Here is a 24,341-nt window from a genome sequence, read left to right on the forward strand (position 1 = left end):
ATATATTTTAGTTTACTCAAGTTGTTTCTAACTATATGATATATATAATTTAATTTACCCATTTTGACACAGAAAAGAGCATGGTGTTCCACAAAAGGCACTGTAACTTCCAAGTGCTCCCCTACATGAACCAATTTGTAAATAAGGAAACTATTGTTCACTAAGGCCTGAGGTCATGAAACTGTCAGTGCAGGGCCATTGCCTTGTTCATCCTTCCAAAAAATGTTGGGGTTTTTTTTTTTTTGATGCTTGATATGTGGAGCCACCGATCTGATTACAAAGATAACCCTAGTTCTTATCTACACTGAATTTTGGCTAAGTGAGAGATGAAGGTGGACAGGTAGGCAATTACAATACAGGGGAATAAGTCTGTGATGTATGACAGGTGAGGTCTAGAGTGCTAACCTCCACTGAGCAGATCGAACAGTTTCACGGAGGAAGTGGCATCTAACATGAAATATCAAGGTGTGGGAAGAATTATGCATATTTTTGGTTTCTCTTTCACTTGTTACCATATATGATTGCTTTGTTGTGTTGTCTTTGAAGTAGATAATCTCTGTGAATATAGTTTTTTGTAAGCTTTTTTATTTTCTTCTAGTTTTCATTGACATATATGCAGGTTTGAATTTTTGAGTATTTTTAAAAGCTAATTTATGACAATGTCTGTTTAAAACTTGAGAACTCATTATTTAGAGGATTTTTGCATTAGCCATGGATTGACCAGTTTCTCCTTATAGCCTGTTCTCAATCAGACCTTTATATAATCAGTACTTAACCAGGAATTATTGGCTTTCTGCATGATGAAGCAGAACACTACATTGCCCTGCAGGATGGTTGTTTTTAATGATTGCCAAACGATTCTCTTTCTGTCTTAGTTAAGGAAACATTTCTTTTATAACAACCTATAAAGCTTTTAACACATTAAGTATCATAAGCCTTAAGTTGGTTAAACATAATTAGCTCTTTTTTGGCATTAATGTGACCTATCTTAATGTGTTTTTTCCTTTCTCTTTAATCTCGTGTGGTGGCTTTCATACTTTATAATTCTGATATTTTCTTTTCAGTTTTATGCCATTTCTTTTAAAGCTGAATGCTAAATGGGATCTCCCTGAGTTCAAAAGCACTGTCTCACTGTCTCTAGTTCCTCTCCTTTCATTCTGTCTTACCTGATTTGGTTTTTGCTCTCTATTAAAACTACTTTGAAGAAGGTCATTGGTGACTTCCCTGTTCCTAAATCTAATGGTCAGTCCTACGTCTTCATTTGTGTTAACCTGTTATCAGCACCAGCACAGTACAGCACTCTTTCCTTAATGACATTCAGGATCCCGACTCTCGGGTTTCCTCCTACTTTAGTGCATGCTCCTTCTGTCTTCTTTGGTGGTTTCTCTTCTCCTTGACACCCTAACATTACAATGTGCCAGGGCTTAGTCAAAAGCCCACTTTTTTTTTTTTTTTTTGACTGCCTGACTGTTATTCCATGTACCTAATTAGCATCTCCACTTAGATATCCAATATACATTTCAAAGTTAATATGTTTAAAACTGAATGTGTGATCTTCCCTTTAACCTTAGAATCTTCGTGTAGTCAATCTTTTTATCCTTCCCATTGTTGAAATCCAAAAACTTGGGTTCTGGCTTCAAAATATATCAAGAATCAAACCTCTTTTTGCCACCTTCCCTCACTGGTAACACCTGTCCAAGTCACTATCGTCTCTCATATGGAAAATTGTAAAACTGGTTTCCCTTGCTTCCATACATGTTCCCCCTATGGGTTTTTCTCAAAACAGCAGTCAGCACAGTCCTTTTAAAATACATCATATAATTTCATTCCTTTGCTCTAAACAATTCCATGAACTCCCCTTTTCACTCAGAATAAAAGCCACAGTCTATATAGCAACCCTCTGTGATCTAGCCCTGCATTGCCTATCTCTTATTTCATTTCCTACTACTTGATTTCTCTTTCCACTCCAGCCGCCTTGACCTCTATGTTCTTCTTGAACATGCCAGACATACACTCAGTGTAGGCCCTTTGCATGCATTATTCTCTCTGCCAGGAAAAGTTCTTACAGATACTCTCTTACCTCCTTCACGTGGTTGATCAAATATCTTCTTCTCAGTGAGGCCTAATAATCATTTTGAAATTCAAACCTATCTGCTCCTCCCCAAACTTCCCCCTTAATATTTTTCTATAATAATGTCAAGTTTTAGTATATACATAGTAATATGAGACATAGTGTTTGTTGTCTGTGCCCTACCTCCTCATCCCCCACCCATTAGAATACAAGTTTCATGAATACAGGGGTTTTTGTTTCACTGAGATGTATCCCAAAAGCCCAGAACAGTGGCTGGTATGTAGTAGGCATTCAATAAGTGTTCACTGAATGAATGAATGGTTTCATGACTTACTAATGGTTGAAACCCATTTTGAAAACTCAGTTTGAAACATGCTGGTCTAGTGGCTAGACTCAATCCTTAATTTTCTTTTTTTTTTTAATTTTTTTTTTCAACGTTTTTTATTTTATTTTTGGGACAGAGAGAGACAGAGCATGAACGGGGGAGGGGCAGAGAGAGAGGGAGACACAGAATCGGAAACAGGCTCCAGGCTCCGAGCCATCAGCCCAGAGCCTGATGCGGGGCTCGAACTCACGGACCGCGAGATCGTGACCTGTCTGAAGTCGGACGCTCAACCGACTGCGCCACCCAGGCGCCCCTCAATCCTTAATTTTCTATTTGGGTGTTATTATAAAAAACTTTGAGGGATAAATTAAAATTTTCATTTTTTAGTTTTCAGTTTTGTTCAATCAGGTTTGGTTTGTCCAAAGTGGAGTCACTCTAATAATAATCTAAGTGAAAACATAACATTGCTTTTTGATATTACCATTCGTGTTCTATAACTTTGAAAGCCAGTCATCTACTGCTAACAGTTTGTACTTCTAGATTTTTTTCTAGGCACAAACAGGTATTAAATCATACTGGATAGGATGTTCTACAACTTGCATTTTTTTGGTTTTGAAATTTGGTTCATTTTTGTTGTGGTAGTTATTTGTTTTGTACCTAATATCCTACTGTGGACACTGTGTCTTGAAATGTGGTGCAGCATGGTTGGTAAGAGCATGGATGCCAACCAAGCCAGACTTGGTTCTAATCCAGTCAAATTACCAAATTGGCAATTGCCAGTTACCAGACTCTAGACAAGTTACTTAAGTTTTCTGTGTCTCTGTTCCTCATCTCTTAATGTGGAAATAATAATAACTACATCATATAGTGTAGTAGAGATCAAATTCTGCCAAATACACATGTGCATATATGTTAACTGTCATCACTAGTACTATGTCATTTTTTATCACAGCTACATAATATCTCATTTTGAAAATGTAACATTTTATTTAATCAGTCCCTTGTTTGATATGTATTTGGGTTGTTTCTAATTCTTCACTGTTACAGTAATCACCAAGGGTAAATGTTCTCCTACATTTGTGTAATTTTCACAAAAATAAATACACATTTAATAGACTTTTAGTGTTTAAAATATAAACACTTTTTCCAACGTACACTTGTGCCAACAGTGTATCAGTATTTGTTTCCCCACACTCATGCTGATGCTGGATATTATTAGGCTTAAATATCATTATTTTCTTCTGGTATTTTATAATTGATGGACTAGTTCTTTCTCCTATCCCCATGCCATACTCACATCTTTATTCTGTTTGAAATAATATTGAGGTAGTGATCTATTATACTCAAACTATTTCCATCTCTTCTCCAGTAATTAGAAGTACTACCTTGTATTATGTACCAAACTCCTATATATTCCTTGATCTCTTTGTAGACTTATTCTCATTATTGACCTGTTCATTCCTATAAAGTGCCATCTGATTTTAATCACTGTAGCTTATACTTTTTAATATATTAATAGCCCCACTGTACACAGTCAAGTATATACACATTATTCCTCTTTTTAAGGAACAGTTATTTTTTCCATATAAATTTTAGGATAATTTTATTGGGGTTTAAACAAATACTCACTGGACTTTTGTTTCAAAAAGTGTTAAAAGTATAGACTTATTTGGAATGAATTTGTATCTCTAAAACTTTAAATGTCTATTCACTTATTCAGGGTTTTCTTTTTTTGATATGTCTTACATATTTGTTATAAAGTATATTGCTTTGTTTTCTATGGTTTTTGTTGCCATTTTGAATGTGTTCTTTTTTTCCATTACATAGTTTAATATAAGATGGATTACATGTACATGTAAGGTGTCAACACAGGTGTATGTGTATACATGTCTTACATCCACACATCCTTCATACTCTTTAATACTTATGCAGTTCTTTTAGATTTTCCAATCTTATAGTCACATCATATGCAAATAATAAATTTCATCTTCCTTTGTAATGTTTGCACCACTTCTTTCTTCTTTCCTTTTTTTTTTTTTTTTTTTGCACCACTTCTTTTTTCTTAATTTGTTGTAGCAACTGGACTGTAGAATGATACTAAATAATAGTGATGAGGGGCGCCTGGGTGGCTCAGTCGGTTAAGCGGCCGACTTCGGCTCAGGTCATGATCTCGCGGTCCGTGAGTTCGAGCCCCGCGTCGAGCTCTGTGCTGACAGCTCAGAGCCTGGAGCCTGTTTCGGATTCTGTGTCTCCCTCTCTCTGACCCTCCCCCATTCATGCTTTGTCTCTCTCTGTCTCAAAAATAAAAATGTTAAAAAAATAATAATAGTGATGATAGCAGGCATATGTTGATTCTGTGTATATATAATTTAATTGAAAAAATTTAATGATTTTATAGGGTTGGTCACATTATTAGCTCTACTTCAAGACTTGTTTTATATTAAACTGGAGAGTACTTGGGAAAGTGTAAGATCTTTTGCTTTTCTGGAAACAAGAACATTACCTTTGGCTAGTAAGAAAAAGAGTGATAACTCTCCGAATTCCTGGACGTTTACATCTGAAGTGAAGGATCTACCCCCTCCAACAAATGTCATGTTAAAAGTTATGACTAATAAAGTTTGATTTCAAAATTATATGACATAATGACATTTTTTTTCCTTATATCCTGAAAGTCAATAATAGGCAGGGCTTTGTCTCTCTCAATACTCAGTTTTGTAAGCTGCAGATAGATGCCCAGAAGGGCTGCCTGCAGCCTGGTACGCTTTTTCTCAGGGTGCTGCTGATGTGAGTTACCAGCTTCTGCCCTGCAAGCAAGCCATTGTCAGTGTTTCCCCGGACCCTGGAGATGCTGGTCGTGGCTATTTGAATAGGGCTAACGTTTGTCAGGTATAACAGATTGTTCAAATGTATCTGACTTTGAGTTTAACTCTTTTAAGTTTAACTTCATCTGGGCAATAGAAAGTCAGACATTTTAAGTAATGTCAAATGTAATCAAGAATTAAATGTGTTGGTTTAATTTTCTTTGACCTCTAGCTGCCTTTCATTCACAGAAAAAGACTACTAATACTTCAGATAATTATTGTTATAGAAGGAGGAAGATCTTATACTTTTTCTAGGCAAAAGTTTACTTTTGTCCACTCCTACCAGTTTCTGTATTTATCGGTTGTATGACAATTCTTTATTTTTTGGTTGGGGTTTAAATTTAGTTGAAGTAACCAGCTTAATTGCTCAGTAGTCTTAGTCTACTTAGCTTTATATCTTTTTTCTGTCTTAGTAATGTTAGTATCTTTCCCAGATTTTTTATTATGAAAAATGTCAAACATAAGGTAGTTATCTTGCAGAATAGCCTATATTTTGGATTTGTCTGAGTCCTTCATGATTAATACAAGAACTTTTAATCATAGTAGTCTTCAGTTTTTAGGTCCATTTGCTGAAAATAATTTTTATACTTGTGTCATGGCACTTAATAATTACTAATATTGACCTAATTCCATTTCATTCTGTTACTGAATATGATCTTAGTAGAGAGATCCTATAAGTAAGTGTTCTGAGAATGGGATCCTAATTTTTAGAAGATCTGTGTTCTAACAGATTTCTTCTGTGGCCTTGAATGCATTATATAACCATTCCACCTGTGCTATATAAAACACACAGAATTGTTTACCTTTTAAAAAAATTTAGTGGATTTAATGACTGATGTTTATAAAGCCCATAGAATATGTTAAAATATAGCTAAGATGGTAATAATTAGAGAAATGATTATGATATTTTTTTGGTCCTTTCAAATAAGCTTTCATTTAGTTTAAGTGTTGTATCTTCAGCAGACATTTCTGTCTCAGATCTGAAGCAAAGGGACACTAACCTTAAATGCCTACCTACTGTGTGGTAAGCATTGGGCTAGAGTCTTCAAATGCATCTCCTCATTTAATTTTTAAGCCTCCATCTAACCTGTGAAATATGTGAATTCTTATTTCCATTTCATAGACCGGGAAACCCAGGGTCAGAGTGGTTTGGTAACTTGCTGTGTACTACAAACCTAGTAAGTGCTGCAATCAGGCTGTGAGCCTGGAGCTTTGTACATTTGCGAGTTGAGCTTTATTATGAGAACTTTTCTAAATACTTCTGAAATGTCACATACATTGAGGAAAATCTCTCCCCCCAAATTTGGTAGCTACTAGTGAAGAATTTATACCATCTTTTTCTGACCAGAAACATTTAATATACAGAGTGTTAAGTATATTAATTTTCCCATTACAGTATGTCTCCTGTCACTGATTATATTCTAGGATGTTGGCAAAGGATGAACTGATGACCATACTTCAGAAATGTTTCAAGGTTTTTAAGTCCTCTTCTGAAAAGCAGCTTGGGAGCACAGCAAAGAGAATAGAGGAGTTTCTGGCCCAGTTTCAGAGTCTTGATGGTGAGAATATAGCATCTTGCCAATTGTACTGGCTATGAAATTTAAATAAAATAACATGGAAAACCCCATTTTCTGATGTTTGGGAGATAAAGAGATAAAGTAGTTCATGGGCAGTCAGCATACCAACCCTCAGAATATCATATCCTGACAATCACAAATAAGACAGGTGGTTCTCTTCCAGATTTGGTTTAAACAATGAAGATCATCAAATGGTCAGGAAAAAAAAATTCTTTCCAGATGGACAGCTTAGAGGACTTACATTTACCTTAAAAAAAAAAAAAAATCAAAAAGATTGGAGAGAGTAGCAGGGCATCATAATTAAGGACTCCTTTTAGATGTTTTTTCTTAAGCATTTCATCAAGTTCTTTTAGATTTCAAAAACACTGCATAAATCATTTGTAAGCCTGAAGAATTAATAGCTGTGAACCACTTTCACAAAAATGAGGCTCATTGGTATGCTGATTACCAAAATATGCATGAGGTTTGCTTTAATCTGATTTATAAAAGCTATAATCTTTCAGTCCTAAATGAACTGAGGCAGCCTGGCATTCCCATGTTGAAGTGTTGTAATTTCCTTGATTTTGCCTGAACGCCACACGGCCATTTATATTTGCTGAATGCTGCGATGCCTGATTGTGTATAAGTAGCCATGTTATGATGCAGCAGGACTTCTCTGTGTTTTCCAGGGGCACCATGGATTGATACTGATCGTTAACTTTTCATGGGCTCTTCTCTTGCTCTCATTCTAGCACTAAAGTATGGTATTCTTGGTAAAACAAACAAAGAGTATGGACCCTTTATTTTCCCCTACTTAGGGAAATTTTACTTTGGGAGGTTGAGGGAATGAGGCAGCATGGTATTTAAGCACATAGATTGGACGTGGCATGATGAAAATACTTCACACTTGGAATGTCTGTCAATCCTTTCTACGTTTGGCAAGTGTTCCTTTGTCTTGAAAATCCTTTGGATTAAAGGAAACTGCTTTTGCTGAGATCCCTCCATATCTGTCCACAGCTGCCATGCTAGGTCAGTGGAAGATGAAGAGAAAGTTTCCTTGGCTGGAGGGACATGAGCAGCCAGCACGAGGAAGTACAGTACTAAGAGGGTTCGCTTCAGGCTGTGTGTAGGCATTGCTCTTTTGCACTGTAGCATGAGCTGAACCATTTTTCAAATCATATTTTAAAGGACTGGAGATTAGTGTAGAAATCATTGAGTTCAGTTACAAACAGACTAAAGCCCAGGAAGAGAATGTACTTCCTCCAGATCCCACAGCTAGCTAGTGCTAGCACCCAGGTTCCAGCTCCCCTCTCATAAGCCAGCTCATTGCTTTTGTTCATTCATTCATAATTTAAATGCCCCTTAACTGTGGTTATTGGGACAGTGAGGGGACACCCTTAAGGACATAAATAAGGTAAAAGACTTAATATATATAAGTAGGTAAATTACAATCTTTTAAAAAATTGGACTCAGTTTTTATTTTGTAAAATAAAACTTGATATAACAATTAACATAAGCTGGTGAAATAAATTGTGATATACTAAATAATAAAGGAATGCAGCTTTTTGAAATGGGAAGTTTGGAGATTAAGATGATTAACATTCTGAAGATAAAGAATTTTACGAGTTGAAGTAAAACCACTGTAAAGAAATATCTGTAATGTCTATTCTCAGAAGTGATACTCTGTTAATAATAAAGTAAAATTAACACCCCCCCCCCCTTCCCAACACACACACACACACACACACACACACACACACACACACACATTAGACAAGTAGAGATATTTGACTATATGCTATCTCTGGTTCCTTAACTATGTTTTATAGTCTGGGTTTAAAATTACATTTGTAGGGTCACAGTGTCAGATCAGGTTTTCAAGGCTCTGCTACTTGCTAATGAAATGGCACAAAGAATTTATTAGATATTTAACCTTAAATTATATTTTTCTTGAATGAAGAATTATCCATAGCTAAGAAGAAATTTATTCTTTTAGAACAGTGCAGATTCTGCAGCCACATCCTCTTGTCTTAGATTTAGTTCAAATAAGCCATGTGAATGTGAAATTCCTAAAACCTGCCTTACACTAGGAAGAGGGTTGTTTTAGAGCCTCATGCTCTCCAGAAGCACAACTACACCTTTCACCAGCTACAGTTTTCTGTTCCCTTTGGTGCACTTTATTTCCCGTGGAGTTCTAGAAATATTTGTTCTTTTGACTGGAATGGATTTACCCTAGTTGCTGTATATTGGTTTTATATTAAAAAGCAGAAGCCAAAGAAGAAGAAGATACTTCAGGGCTACAGTCAAAGGGGCTTCAGAAGACAGACCTTTATCATCTTCAGAAGGTAAATTTTCCTTCCAACTGCATCTTGCAACACTCGTTTTTTTAGTGTGTGCTCTAGATTAGCTCTGCCTGTGTTTTTGTTTTTATTTTTCATCCACAATCAGGAACAAAGCAGATTTTGTAACACACTTATAAATTGAACATCCTGTTTATCTGATCCGCTGCCATCCTCATTCTCTATTTACAAAGTCTGGAATTTACTAGCCAACATAGGTGGAAAATGTTCCTTCAGGCTTAGAATAGGAATTAACCAGCAGTAAGGAAAAAATGGGAACATTTGTTGCAAAAAGGTATCTGATTATTTATCTGATGCATTTGACTTTTTGTTTGATCAAGCAGAAATCCATAAGAACCTAACCTATTAATTTTAGGGACTTGACTTTTTAATGCATATTCAGTAGAGAGCAGGAACTGAGCCACAGTACACCCAACATAATCTTTGTCAGTTAATTCTAACTTTAGGATCTTGGTTGTCAAAGTAAAGAACATTTCTTTGTATCATGATACCAAGTTATGATAAATGTAAACTTTCAATCAAAGCAAGGCAGAACACATTGAATTTATTCTCATGGCCAAAGTGTAAGGATTTTTTTCCTCCTACTTGTAAGTCCTTTTCTTTTTTAAGAAAAATTTTTTTAAGTTTATTTATTTATTTAGGCGGGGGAGGGAGAGATTGAGCGCACATGCACAAGCTAGTCAAGGGTGCAGAGAGAGAGGGAGACACAGAATCTGAAGCAGGCTCCAGGCTCTGAGCTGTCAGCGCAGAGCCCGATGTGGAGCTCGAACCCATAAACCATGGGATCATGACCGGAGCCAAAGTCGGCTGCTTAATCGACTGAGCCACCCAGGCTCACCCCATATAAATCCTTTTCTTAAATGAACCAATGGGTTGTGGATTGTGAGCACTCTACCGTATAATAGCAATGAAGTGAACTGCTCTTTTTCTTTTTCCCTGAAATAAACTTGATATATATTTGAAGCAAAACACTTGGGAGGAGAGATTCTTTGCAGACCTTAAAAATAAAAAATAAACGCAACCCGCATTGATCTTGCTCTTTCTGTGCACATTCTGTCTGTGGACCTAGAGCTCCCCTCTGAGTTTTCTGTTGCAGAATCACCAGAAAAAATATGTTCTTTCATCCATAGTCCTTATTGGAAATGAAGGAATTAAGAAGAACCAGTAAGAAGCAGACCAGGTTTGAAGCACTCAGAGAAAAAGTTGTCAACTTCATTGACAGTCTGGTGAGGTGAGTCTGTTGCTCTTAAGAGCTAAAAATCAGGCTATTTTCCCAATAACACTGGGGTGATAGCTGTCCATAGCCAATCCAGGGCACTTTCTCCTAGATTAGGCTTTATGCTTTTCAGGCCCCTTCATCTAGCTTAGAATTGTAATTTTGATTCATCTTCCATCCTTATTAAGATGTCTCATCAAAGGACTAGTTCATTCCTTTACTGCCAGTTCAAGAACACAGATTTAAATTTGATCTATCTAGTTCATTAGGCTGGGGTTGGAGGAGTGGGGTGTGAAAATAGAAAGCTGAGTGTTTTTTACCCTAACAACAGAATGTTTGCATTGCACTGTATCCTTGCTCTGCCTGTGCTGGGAGTATGATGGGTCTAGGCCAAGCCCAGAAGACACAGCCAGCTAGCCATAATGCCCTCTTTTATCCAGAGTAAGGCGCTTCTAATTCTAAAGAATACCAGTGCAACTTATTATCAGCACTAGATTCATGTTGAGAAATGTAATTTAGAAGTCCATTAGCCTATATTTTAAGATTATTTCTTTTTGGGAAACCCAGATCATTCTGATTCATAGATTTCCCAAAAGCCAATTTTATGTAGCTGTGTAGGATTTCCCACCTAAGCCGCCTTTCAGGCAATTGGGACATGCTATAAGGGAAAAAAAAAAAAAAAAAGAGAAGTGTGAAAACGAAAATGATTTAATAGTTAAAAAATAGGAAAAAGCTGTTATTTATCATTGCTTATTCGGTATTTTAATGGCAGTTCAAACAGCAGGCTAGGCACTGAATATAATCAAGTGCCAAAAAGAACAGCTCAGTTACTGAAGGCAGAGTAGTTTTCTGATAAATGACCTGTCCTTCTTCAAAGTGAAAAGTTCCATTTTCCAGGACAGTGTGGGAGCCATTGTTGCTAATCATTAGGGAGAAATTACTAATGTCATGCAAGAGGTCCAAATGATCAACCAAGTGTGACAAAAGATAGGTTAAAGTAAGAAATGTGTCATGTAACAGTGATGCAATGCAACATCGAATTGACCTGCTGGCCGGAATTGACCTTTTAGAACTTTAGTTAACCTTGCCCTCCTGTTAACCTTGCACTACTGGGCTTTCCTGTTCTGTAGTTTTTGCCCCAAGTTTCTGGCTCCTTTCCTTTACCAACCTGTGGCCATTGTTATTGCTAAAAAATGTAGTGTATTTTAACATAATTGTAGGCTAAATGCCAGGTTCCTTTCTGAGTTCCTACAAATCCCAAATTGTAGGCTTTGAAATCAAACAGCTATTCCTCTTTTGTGATCTTTGACCTAATTATGTCTGACTTTTTACCTTTCTGAGCGGTTACCGAAATAAAGTTGAGCATGATTGAATTGTGCTGTGTTGTGAAATCACAAAATTATCCATACTAGGATTTACTGTCTTTATCAAAATTGACTATCCCAGGCAGGAAGAGATTAGGATTGTAGCATGTTAGAACTAAAAGGGATCTGAGGAGTCATGTGGCACCTAAAGCCCAGAGTGAAGCTAGGACTTCTGGATGGTCACACAGTCCTAGTCTACTGACATCCATCAAAAGTCCCTCTCCATTTCTCCATACAGTCTCCAAGGAGACCACATCACAGATGTTTGAACAGAGTTTGGAGTCCTGGAGAAAAGATGTTTGTTAAAGATAAATATAAGCAATAGACTTTGAGAGACAGGGTTCTCAGTTTACCTTGAGCAGCTCTTGATGAAACTACTGAGAATTATAAGTACTACTTTCTGAGTTACTGTTTTCACCAGAATACAAACTTCAACTTTGTAGCCCTTGTTGACACTAAGTGGTCCTATCAGTTCCCACAAAACCACCTCTTTTGTTTGTGACCTCTGCTTCTCCCAGCAAATAAGCTGCAGAAGTATGCTTCTATGCTAATCTCCACATTTGCAGTTGGACAGAAATCCTAATGTACGATGATGTTTTGTCACTGTTGTTGTTCAACTAATGTAGCAGCCCAGTGTAAACAAAATACAGGCATATATTTTATTTTGCCTCTGATGGAGGTTCTTTGAGGGTATCCACATAGGCCTTTTGCCTTGGGAATTACCTGAATTTCTAAACATTAAATAAATGTAAAGATGTTAAAAAGGGAGAGGAGTAAAAATGAAAAATGTGAGATAATAGTTTTTTTCTGAAATTGACTCTGTCTGGTTGCCTTGTTTGATTTCCAGTCCTTACTTCATAGCAGGGACTTCCAACAGGGTCTTTTTTTTTTTTTTTTTTTTAATTTATTTATTTATTTATTTATTTATTTTTTAATATATGAAATTTACTGTCAAATTGGTTTCCATACAACACCCAGTGCTCATCCCAAAAGGTGCCCTCCTCAATACCCATCACCCACCCTGCCCTCCCTCCCACCCCCCATCAACCCTCAGTTTGTTCTCAGTTTTTAACAGTCTCTTATGCTTTGGCTCTCTCCCACTCTAACCTCTTTTTTTTTTTTTTTTTTTCCCTTCCCCTCCCCCATGGGTTTCTGTTACGTTTCTCAGGATCCACATAAGAGTGAAACCATATGGTATCTGTCTTTCTCTGTATGGCTTATTTCACTTAGCATCACACTCTCCAGTTCCATCCACGTTGCTACAAAAGGCCATATTTCATTCTTTCTCATTGCCACGTAGTATTCCATTGTGTATATAAACCACAATTTCTTTATCCATTCATCAGTTGATGGACATTTAGGCTCTTTCCATAATTTGGCGATTGTTGAGAGTGCTGCTATAAACATTGGGGTACAAGTGCCCCTATGCATCAGTACTCCTGTATCCCTTGGATAAATTCCTAGCAGTGCTATTGCTGGGTCATAGGGTAGGTCTATTTTTAATTTTCTGAGGAACCTCCACACTGCTTTCCAGAGCGGCTGCACCAATTTGCATTCCCACCAACAGTGCAAGAGGGTTCCCGTCTCTCCACATCCTCTCCAGCATCTATAGTCTCCTGATTTCTTCATTTTGGCCACTCTGACTGGTGTGAGGTGGTATCTGAGTGTGGTTTTGATTTGTATTTCCCTGATGAGGAGCGACGTTGAACATCTTTTCATGTGCCCCAACAGGGTCTTTTAATGACAGTCATTATAATGATTGGGGAGAGACAGCCTGAGGTTGGTGCAGGAAGAGCTGATTACAAACTGGGTAGCCAGCCAGCTGGGGAGGCAGTTGATGTTACAAAACCTATGCCAGAGGCTACAGCTAATTTAACCTTGAGTAAGAGGTTAGCAGTACTTAAGGTACAGAATGCTGATCCTTAGCGCCAATTCAAAATCCTAGACTTTGGGGGCGCCTGGGTGGCTCAGTCGGTTAAGCGTCCGACTTCGGCTCAGGTCATGATCTCATGGTCCATGAGTTCGAGCCCCGCGTCGGGCTCTGTGCTGACCGCTCAGAGCCTGGAGCCTGTTTCAGATTCTGTGTCTCCTCTCTCTCTCTCTGACCTTCCCCCATTCATGCTCTGTCTCTCTCTGTCTCAAAAATAAATAAACGTTAAAAAATTTAAAAAAACAAAAAACAAAAAAAAAACAAAATCCTAGACTTTGCCAGTGGGTTTTCTTCTGACGAACTCTGGGGAAGGAGCAGCATCTACAAGTGGAATGAGCAGGGGGCCAGGAGCTTTCTTAAGATGAGGAGAGGTGATGTGCATGGTTAATACCTCCATGTCCTCTTTTCCTTAAAGCTACTGACCACACAGGTGGAGCAGGTGTAGAGGGATTTTGTCCCAAGAGGGGAGACAGCCAGGACACGGGGAAGAAGAGCGTAATTTCTCTGGTGGCGAGGCTGAGGCAGCTGCTTTTTCTGCCTGCACTTGGTGAACTGACACAAATCTGTCATGTGGCTAAAATATTTAAAGCCCGGGACAGGACTAAGTCCCCTGAATCTTTATGAAGGCATGTGAATGAACTACTTTAAACAAGTTAGTGACTTACTACTCTTACCCTTGCGTTGTGTTTGCCAAGGTTTCTCCCTTCCAATTTGCTACCCTCCAGGCCACTCAAGAGTGATGTCACTGTCAGGGCACAGGCAAGCTGATAGGCTCATTAGACATTGAAAGTGAACTTTTTAATGCTTTATTTCCTAAGTTCAAATTTCATTAAAATTGGTTTGTCATGTAGTTCATAAATAAGAGAAAAAACACAAGTTTCAGTGGTTTTTCTAATTGAAATTTTAGTGATGAACAGTTGGCTTGTTTTCTAATATTCTGAAGCTAAAATTTAGCCTTTTCTGTCTTTTAAAGTAAAATTTAATTCTAACATATAAAAACCTCCCACGTATCATTTCTATGAAACTTCAAAAAATTTTCCATGTTCCCAAAAGAATTTCCTAACTTCTTAAATCCAGGTCTGTCTGAGGCCTGTGTTGTAAACCCTGCCAGGAGTTACAGGTCTGCTGTGGTAAGGAGTGTAGCTATCTTGGTTTTCTCAACAATTACTTCAAGAAAGTATTCTTTAATACTGTAAGGTATCATAAAGCTTTTGAGCAGAAATGTAACTTAGGTACATTTGTTCCTAAAAGTTTAAATCAGAACTGAAATACAGTTTCTTAAACTCTAATGAGTCTGAAAGTTTTAAAAAATATTGTATGAAAAAGGTACAATTCTGAGTGAACCTGTACTATTATATTTGGCTTTTGTTTCATTTGTTTTTGGTTCTTGATTTTGCTTTTTAAGTAAGTTGCTCAGTCTTCCAGAGGACTGACAAAATGTTACACTGAAAATAAACCTGTGCTTATCTAAAAGCAGATACCTACCTCCCTTTGGCTGTTTCAGAGAATACCTTCTGCCTCCAGAGACACAGCCTCTGCACGAGGTGATGTACTTCAGTGCTGCCCACACCCTGCGTGCGCACCTGAACGCTGCTCCCAGAATCGCCCTCCACACTGCACTCAACAATCCTTATTATTATCTCAAGGTAAAAAGCCTATTTGTTACTCTGAAAGTTTGATTCAGACCCCAGGCTTCATTTACCACAAAAATATTGTAAATTTGCAGTCCTAATAAATGGGGAGTTGGTAGCGCAGGATTATACCTCTTTTAGGTGTAAAAAAATTCTTTAGACTTTAGAGGGCATTTTCTAAGCCAGTGAATAATGCTGCCAACTTTCGATTGTGTGTAATTATCTTCTCCTTCATGTGGTAAAATGCCAGATCACAGGCATGAAGACACCAGAGTATAATGCTACTACTCTTGTGAAAATAAATGTTTCCTACAGACATAACATCAGATCATGGATCAAACAGTATTTAAAAGATCCAGATGGTTTGTTTCTGATAAAAGAAATAAATAGTTTGGGATTTTCAATCAAAGAAAGATCTACTCCGAGAGAGTATCTCAAGAGCTGAGTATAGAGGATGGCCAATAATCTGGCAGGGATGAAACTCCTAAAATCCAGACATATTTGCTAGCTCCAAGAAGCTTTTCTTGGGGCACCTGGGTGGCACAGTTGGTTGAGCATCTGACTCTTGACATCTGCTGAGATCATGATGTCACAGTTTGTGGGATCAAGCCCTGCGTCGGGCTCTGCACTGACAGCACGGAGCCTGCTTGGGATTCTCTCTCTCTCTCTCTCTCTCTGCTGCTCCCCTGCTCAAACACATGCTCTCTCACAAAAGAAACTTAAAAAAAAAAAAAAAAAAAAGTTTTTTAAACAGAGTTCAGTACAGTTCAGAGTTCTAAAAACTTCAGATGAAGCCATCATTTTAAACATTTCAGTAAGTTTATGTATACATGAAATAATCTGTTGACAATTTGCTAATACATTCATTTGTTTTGAACTCAGCTAAACACCTAGAAATCTTGGCCCAAAAGATATTTAAGAAATAATTTCATAAAAATCTATGAAGAATGTTCCACTTTACTGGTTTTCGATCCCAAAATGGCACTCAAGCTAGAATGCTAAGCATTACAAGAGAATACTGAGTAGGAAGATAGAAATCAGTGGTTTTCAATGATGGTGGTAGTGGGGAGCTTGAATATTTCATATTTAAAGCACAAAATATTTTTACTATATAAAACACAAATTAAAATTTCTCTTCAGTGGTAGGTCACAGTAGAGATCTGGTATGATTTTAAGAGTCTTTGGGGAGGATATATATTACAACCTCCATGTGTATGTATGTGTGAGAGATTGTCTCAGTAAGAACTATAGATTTCAAACAAGTTAGAAAAGATGGTTTTTGTAGGAGTTAGTTAGGATCTGCAGTGTTTGACAGCTTTTTGAGAAGTAACTTACAACTCTGGTAGTGGTATGTTGGTATTAATAGAGAATAATTATTGCTATAATTACAAGTGTTAGAAGTGGCATTTTATTGAAAATCCCAAGAAAGTCCATAAACTTTTTATGGAAAATAGAAATGCATTAGGGTCTCTGAAAATAATAATGTATGATTAAAATGAAAAATACACTTGTTTTCTGATCCTGATTATTCTTCCAGTGACTAGGAGGTAAGGGGATGATGATGAAGACCTAATCCAAAACAAGAGCTAAGTAACTGTTAGTAAATGCAGCTCACTAAATAAAGGAAACCAAAGACTCCCATGTACTGGCTTACTGAATTTAGTTTGAGGGTTCATTAATGGCTGCTTGTGTTCCTAATCATTTCTAAAAGGCAGACATCTTAGTTTACTGTTGTTTTTAGAATGAAGCACTGAAAAGTGAAGAAGGCTGCATTCCAAATGTCGCCCCGGACATCTGCATAGCATATAAACTGCACCTCGAGTGTAGCAGGCTAATCAACCTTGTGGACTGGTCAGAGGTAGGTCAGGGGGAAAAGAGCAAGCTGTATATTTGCCTCACCATCCGTGACCATTCTCCTGGGGTTTTAATACTTTTGGTACTTTGGAACTCGTCTTTCATTTTTTTAATGCCCTGTTCTTTTGTTTGGAAAGCGTAAATCCCCTCATATTGCAAAATCTCCTCCAGATAAGCAGGTCATTCAACGGTCCCACTCCAAGTCCCGTGCACTCTGATTCCACACCTCAACCAAGTGAATTTTGTGAGTGTGCCAGGTCAAAATAAGTATGTGACCTACCCCTACAGTTAACAGTAAGCAGGAGCTAAACAGTTTAGGTTGGTTCTGTTACCACAGAAGTGTATTATTAACTAGTGTTTCCCTTATCACATAAAACAAAAAAAATATTGGAATAGCTATACAACAGATGTAGCAATCAGGAAGTACAAGGAATGCTTGGCAAGGCAACCGACGACTGTTGTTACTAAGATAGATAACTTCTTTCCATCCTCAGAAGAGCATTACAAAGTTAACTCTGTCAGAGGCCCTATTTAACAGATGTCACCATTTAAAAATATGCATGATTGGCACCTTCTAAGAAGATTAGTTTTAAGAATCTGAAATTTGGTGCAATATTTCAAAAATGTGCCAGCTATCAGCAGCAGTACTTGACCTGGCTTCATACAGTCATCAAATGCAATAAAAGATACTTGGCAGTGATAGAGATTTTTATTTTCTTCTGTCTTGTCTCTCAAAAGGCTTTTGCAACAGTTGTGACAGCTGCTGAAAAAATGGATGCAAATTCTATAACCTCAGAAGAAAGGAATGAAATTATCCAGTATCCTTTTTTTAAAAACCAGTTCTACAATGTCCAGGTTTACATGGCGTATAAGCCTATAGTTTCTCCAGACTTATTTTAGAGATTTATAAAGATGTGCCCCAGACAACATTACTTGTTAATATTAACCATACCATCCCAGAATAACTTGTTTCTAAACACTTATTCCAAGTTTAAAATGAGACCAAATCCCAAACTTGTATCAAGGTCATACTCCCGAATTTAGCAAAAATGTCCCATAACTGTCAATGTAATTATGTTTTTCTAAGGTGATCGATGATGTACTATTAGAAGTTGAAGGGGAAGCAATTTTCAGACTGTAAGAAAAATTAGAATTAGTAATTCTAAAGAATGGTAAAGACGTGAACTTTACCATTCATGTCTTGTCGACAGTGGATTCTAATTACATTTAATGTTTTCCAGTAAGGATTACGGTTTAATTTAGGAATAGATATTTGAACTTTACTTCAGTTTAACAACTGATGTTTTAACATTGAGATTTTAACCTTTTTGTCAAAAAATATGGCAAATTTCCTTAGCCGCAGCCTCCAGTGCTCGATTTATTAGAGCTGTTTCCGAACTAGAACTTTTAGGATTTATAAAACCTACCAAACAGAAGACTGACCATGTGGCAAGGCTAACATGGGGAGGCTGCTAGAAAGCAAAAAGGACACCAGTCATATTTATAAACCACCATGAGACTGTTGGCGAGAAATGTATAATCCTTGTGTGATGCTTCACCACAAATAGACTGCTCACCCCAAACAGGAATATATCAAAATACCTTTGGAGTACTTTAGAATCCAACAAATGATATGCTTACATTTTAACTAAAACCTCTCGCACATTATCACTGCAGTTTTCAGTCATTTCTAAACTATAAATGTTCTTGAGCACACATAGTTTATAAATGTAATAAATTCCTTTATCCAGGAGTATAAATTCTTTGCAGTTTGTTTAATAGTATTCATTACTGCTCCCTCAGTTTCTTGAACTGGCATTCCTCCCTTTAGTAAATTGTGTAGTAAGTAAAATGAATATTCTACAGGTTTATTTCTCCTAGTGACTATAGGTTCTAAAACTGCCTCTGCTGCCCCATTTCCTTTAGTCTGAAAAAATTTTAAATCCCAAGCTCTTTGGCTTTATGCTTAAATACAGTAAATATTCTACTTCAGAATGACCCATCATGGAGTTGTAGAGCCTGTAAGATCTTTACAAATCACATCTCAATCTTAGGATATCCAACTGAGGAAAGTAAAGTCCAAATAGAATGACATCCGTATCTCTTTCATAACAAGAACTCAAGACAGTGAAACAAAGCTACCCCGAGTTCATTATTTAATGTTCTACTCCCATGAGAGTTCTGGGACATATCTTTAAGAGTATTCACTTACCAAAATTACCATGAAGATATGACCACAAGGGGGAAAAAAATCAAATTCAGTAGAAACTCGCTTGTTTCACAAACCTTAGTACGAACTATGTAATTATAGGCCTTTTTTATGTATGCTGAAGTCAACTTTAATGTAGAACTAATTAAATTTTAACATAAAGACATTTTTTTTAATGTTATTTGAGAGAGAGTGTACACGTGCACACAAGCGGGGAGAGGGGCACAGAGAGGGAGAATCCTAAGCAGGCTGCGTGCTGTCAGCAAGGCTGATGTGGGGCTCCATCTCCTGAAGCAGGAGATCATGACCTGAGCTAAAATCAAGAGTCGGACACTTAACTGACTGAGCCACCCAGGTGTCCCTAATATAAAGAAATTTAATGGATAGCTTAAACCTCAATCCTGGAGTGCGTCAAGACATGTCATATAGTATAGAGTATCTTTGTCCTCTCAACATGATGGGCTGAAATGACATTATTGGGTAACTGCTCCATTCCCCCTCTTTCTGCTCCAAAAACAAAAATGTTAGATGCACTAGATCTCAAAAACAAATTGTCAAAATGTTGCCAGGCTCTAAAACAAAGGGAAATCCCAAGGTACCAGAAATAAAATCAAATGCATGCCAGAACAGAAAACATTTAGCCCTGTAGAGCTGTCAGAAAGACAATTATCAGAGTAGTATTACTCTGAGGTAAATGTCTTCTCATCATCTTAAAGATGCCAGGATTTCTCATGGAGTGGTAAACACATGTACATATGTGCACAAAGAGCTATCAACGTGGAAATTAAGGAATTTGTAATATGCAGACACAAACAGCACCACCATAAGGAAGAAACTGGACACATAGAGGCATTTGACACTTTGGAATCCATAAAGGCAGAGCCTCTGTCAAATGCATATGATTAGAGCAAAGAATAAATTCCTATTCTGTGAAGTCTCCATGACTTACCTTCACAGCAACTAGCTCAGTATTTTTTCTCATTCCCCTCCAGTCAAATGTGCCTTCACCATGTGTTTCATTTTTGGTAACGGTTGGTAAGATCTAAGGAAGGGGAATGTATGGATAATTTTGAGGATTTTCCACCTATTGCCTATTTAAGCGAGGCAGTTGACAATGGGAAAAGTTTTCCAATATCCCATGTCTTGTTAATATGAAGACACCATCAATATCTACAATGTGATTTCCTCCAGCTTTCAAATGGTGCCAGTGAGCACCAGAGAAAATTATGTTTAGAAATTATGAATTTCAAGGACACTCAGAGCAAAATGCTTATCATACTGTAAGGTACAGAGGAACTGGCCTCATACAGACAGGCTTAACCTCTGAGGCACCCTGAGAAGTCGTAGCCCTGCTTTCGTTTTTCTTTTGTTGGGCATTTAGTTGAATTCATGCTACCTGAATGCGTATCATGCACTGAACCACTTTTCTTATTACCTACTTTAAAGAATAGGTCAGAGTAGCAAGACGGAAACTTGTTTTTATAGTGAATATCCAAAAAAGCTATGAAATTAAAGCTCATGAAGCTCATTAGTGGGATTTCTGGAGCATTAAGTGTCACCTTAGTTCTGCGTCCATTTCTTAATATAGTAAAACCAAAATACCAAAATGGGATATTCTGATTCATTACATCTTTGTTCAATGGAATACTACTCTGCAAACCCTGTAGTAGTTTGAAATTCATTAAAAAAACTGTTTACTGAGTACATACCATACTCTAGGCACTGTTCCAGGCACTGTGATACTTCACTGAACAAAGATCTTTGCCCTCACTGCCCTCTAACAGAAGAACAGATAATTATATAGTTATGTGTTACAGAAAAAAAAAACAACAAAACCAGGATATCAAGCTGCAATTTTAAATAGTAGTCTCAGCAGGTCTCACGGAGAGGAGTTTTTGAACAAGTTGGTAAAAGATTTACCCCTGAAGTTTTATAGATGTGCACTGTTGGCAGAGAACAGCAGGAGTATACAAACTACATGGGAGGATCAGGAGGCAGCCAATGTGGGATAGGCAGGGTGAGCAGGCAAGAGACCAGAATTAAGGAAGGTGGGGTAGAATGCATGTAATTTAGGGCCCTGTAGACCACTATAAAAGTCTTTGACTTTTACTTAGGGTAGGAAGCCATCTAAGTAAAAGATTTAGATCTTTAAATGATCACTGTGACTGCTATAGGAGACTGGGAGAGGTGGTAAGGACACACAGATGAAGCAAAACAAAAACCACAAGACCACAATTGGGCAATCACTGACTAAGGAAGAGATGGTGAGACTGGAGACGGAACCAAGACTACTAGATGGACTGTTTTTTGGCTGAGAAACTAGAATACAGATGCCATTAACTGACTGGGAATGATAATTTGGAGGAAAAAGTTTGAGAGGCAAAAATAAGGAATTTGGTTTTAGACATAAGTTTTGAGACCTCTATTAAACATCCAAGTGGAAATGCCTCCATAGACTAAGAATATAATATTTTTTAACATAATTTCCTACTTCTATCAAGGCAAATAAGTTTCTTTAAAGTTTATTTTGAGGGAGAGGGAGAGAGTGTGAGCAGAGGAAGGGCAGAGAGAGAGGGAGAGAGAATCCCAAGCAAGCTCTGCACTTGTGATGTGGGGCTCAGACTCACGAACTGTGAGATCATGACCTGAGCCAAAACTAAGAGATGCTTAACTGTCTGGGCTACCTAGGAATGCAAGAGGTTAATACAATCTTATGTCTTTAGGATTAGATGTGGTCACCAAACAGAGTATGAACAGAGGTGGCAAGGAGCCCAAGGTTAAATCCTGAGGCATATATATGTTTTAACATTTAGAAAAATGAAGACTGAGCCAGCAGGGAACAAGAAAAAAAGTTATGTAGAACCAACTGAAACACTTTTCAAGGTCAAATGTTGATTAGATTTAGCACTGTGGAAATCACTGGTAGTTTAAATAGAGTAGTGGAGAAAAGTCTGACAGGCATCCTGTATCAAATGACCTAATAAAATGTCCAAACTTATCACTAGTCCTGGGAAAGCCAGCCATACATTGTGTGATGTAACGTGAACACTACAGCAGCATCTTGTATTAAATAAAAACTTTAGGGATGCCAGAGTGGCTCAGTTGGTTAAGCTTCCAGTTCATGGTTTCACTCAGGTCATGATCTCACAGTTCATGGGTTCAAGCTCTGCGTTGGGATCCATGCAGCCAGTGTGGAGTCTGCTTGGGATTCCGTTCCCTCTCTCTCTGCCCCTCTCCCCCTCCCCCTCCCTAAATAAACTTTAAATTAATTACTTTAGACCTAGCATCCAGTTTACAGTTCAAAGTGATATAAAAGGTTAAATTAAATGACACTATGAAGAAACAGTCAAGAAGACAACAGGTCTAGTTGTTCCAGAAAGTCACAATCTTGATTTAATCCTGCTTTAGGGAGAAAAAACTGCAAACGATCTTTGGGGAATGGGAAAATCTAACTATGGCCTGCGTGTTAAATTAGGGAAGTATTTTAAGTAGAATAATGGGATTAAAGTTCTGTATAGAAGAACCATCTTATTCTTAGGAGATAAATCATGTATGTGTTCTTTGAAAGTTAAAAACATACATATGAAAGAAATATGACAAGGTAATTTTTCACATTAAGTTGATCACTTTCTATGAAATTTTCCTAATAGAAGTTGGTGAAAAGGGAGTAAAACTAGAAAACTCTTGACTTTTGCTGTAAAGGTGGTAGCAGAAAAAAAGGTAATAGCTGGAAGAAGGATCACAGGATCAAGATTTTTCTTTTAATGTTTATTTTTGAGAGTGAGAGAGCTGGTGCCAGCCTGAGCAGGGGAGGGGCAGAAAGAGACAGAGAAAGAATTCCAAACAGGCTCCAAGCTGTCAGCTCAGAGCCCGATGTGGGGTTTGAACTCACAAACCATGAGATCGTGATCTGAAACCAAGAGTTGAGGCTTAACTGAGCCACCCAGGCACCCTCAATTTTTTTAATAGCATATTTTGTGTGCTTTTGGGAATGATCTAGTAGAAAATGGATGTAGTAATAGAGAAGACTCATCTTTCAGTGAGACAGGTATTTGGATCTAATGCTCCTTACCTAAGGCAAGCACAGGAGCAGAGCACTGGAAAGCCTTGTCTAGCAACAGGCAAGGGACAGGCTATTAGGTGCTTTAGAAGATCTGCTTATTAACACCAATTACTGTATATAGCAACCTAAGTACAGCACATACCAGTACTGCCTTTTAATAAAAGAATGACTGTTAGCACATATAATTCTCTAACTATCTGTTAAAAAGCAATTTCAGGGATCTCTGGGAATTCAGAATCCCTAGGTAGCTATTACGATCTTTCTTACTAAGATCAAGTATGGTTGGTATTTGGACTAATCAACTACTGGATCCATCTAATTATAAGTAAATCCAAGAAGTTGCTTACATTTTTTATTTTCTAGCATTACCTCACACATTACTTAAAATCAGTAAGTAGCCCATAAGCTAGAACTTTTTGGTAAGGTAATAAGCAGAAATTTGGCTGTGGAAGAAATTTTATTCTTGATCCAACTTGAATGTAGAATTAAAACTGTTCTTACTTGTGGCTCCATTCAGACTGCCAGTACTGATTTTCCTTTTAGTAGATTTTGCCTTCCAAGTTAAACCAGCTCTTTTATAAATTTAATTCTGTGTGAAAACTCACACATGCTTACTTTGTTAAGAGTGTTTATCCTTTTGCCCTTACTGGGGTTAAGAAGGGATAAAATCCACTCTACTCCCACTCCCCCTCTGTATTCCAACTTACTGTCTACATTCTCCTAGAAACGCCCACATACCTACCAGTGGTTCTCAGCTGGGGACTGTTTCTTTCCCTAGTCCCCAACATGTGGCAATATATCTGGAAGTACATTTTTGGTTGTTTCAGGTTGGGGGTTGGGGGTGTGCTACTGGCATCTAGTGGTAGAGGCCAGAGATGGCCTGAACATCCTGTGACATCTA

At 37.6% G+C, this 24,341-nt stretch overlaps 1 protein-coding gene across 4 annotated transcripts in view; it reads left to right on the forward strand.

Moving 5' to 3' along the window:
• The window catches only part of ORC3 (origin recognition complex subunit 3), a 63,326-nt gene extending 44,398 nt beyond the window's left edge, over positions 1–18,928 (forward strand). For 2 of the 4 annotated variants that reach the window (XM_058734669.1, XM_058734672.1), the window contains 7 exons: positions 6,683–6,816; positions 9,079–9,158; positions 10,304–10,404; positions 15,188–15,329; positions 17,056–17,172; positions 17,907–17,986; positions 18,539–18,928. In XM_058734669.1, coding sequence (XP_058590652.1) covers positions 6,683–6,816; positions 9,079–9,158; positions 10,304–10,404; positions 15,188–15,329; positions 17,056–17,172; positions 17,907–17,986; positions 18,539–18,644 — 760 coding nt within the window. In that variant the 3' untranslated portion in view covers positions 18,645–18,928. Of the gene's footprint in view, positions 1–6,682; positions 6,817–9,078; positions 9,159–10,303; positions 10,405–15,187; positions 15,330–17,055; positions 17,173–17,906; positions 17,987–18,531 lie in introns of all 4 variants that reach the window. The other 2 variants (XM_058734671.1, XM_058734670.1) reach the window with 2 other exon arrangements.
• The last annotated feature ends 5,413 nt before the right edge of the window (positions 18,929–24,341 follow it).

This window comes from Neofelis nebulosa, chromosome 6 (genome assembly GCF_028018385.1).
Source record: "Neofelis nebulosa isolate mNeoNeb1 chromosome 6, mNeoNeb1.pri, whole genome shotgun sequence".
In the NCBI taxonomy this organism is placed as follows: domain Eukaryota; kingdom Metazoa; phylum Chordata; class Mammalia; order Carnivora; family Felidae; genus Neofelis; species Neofelis nebulosa.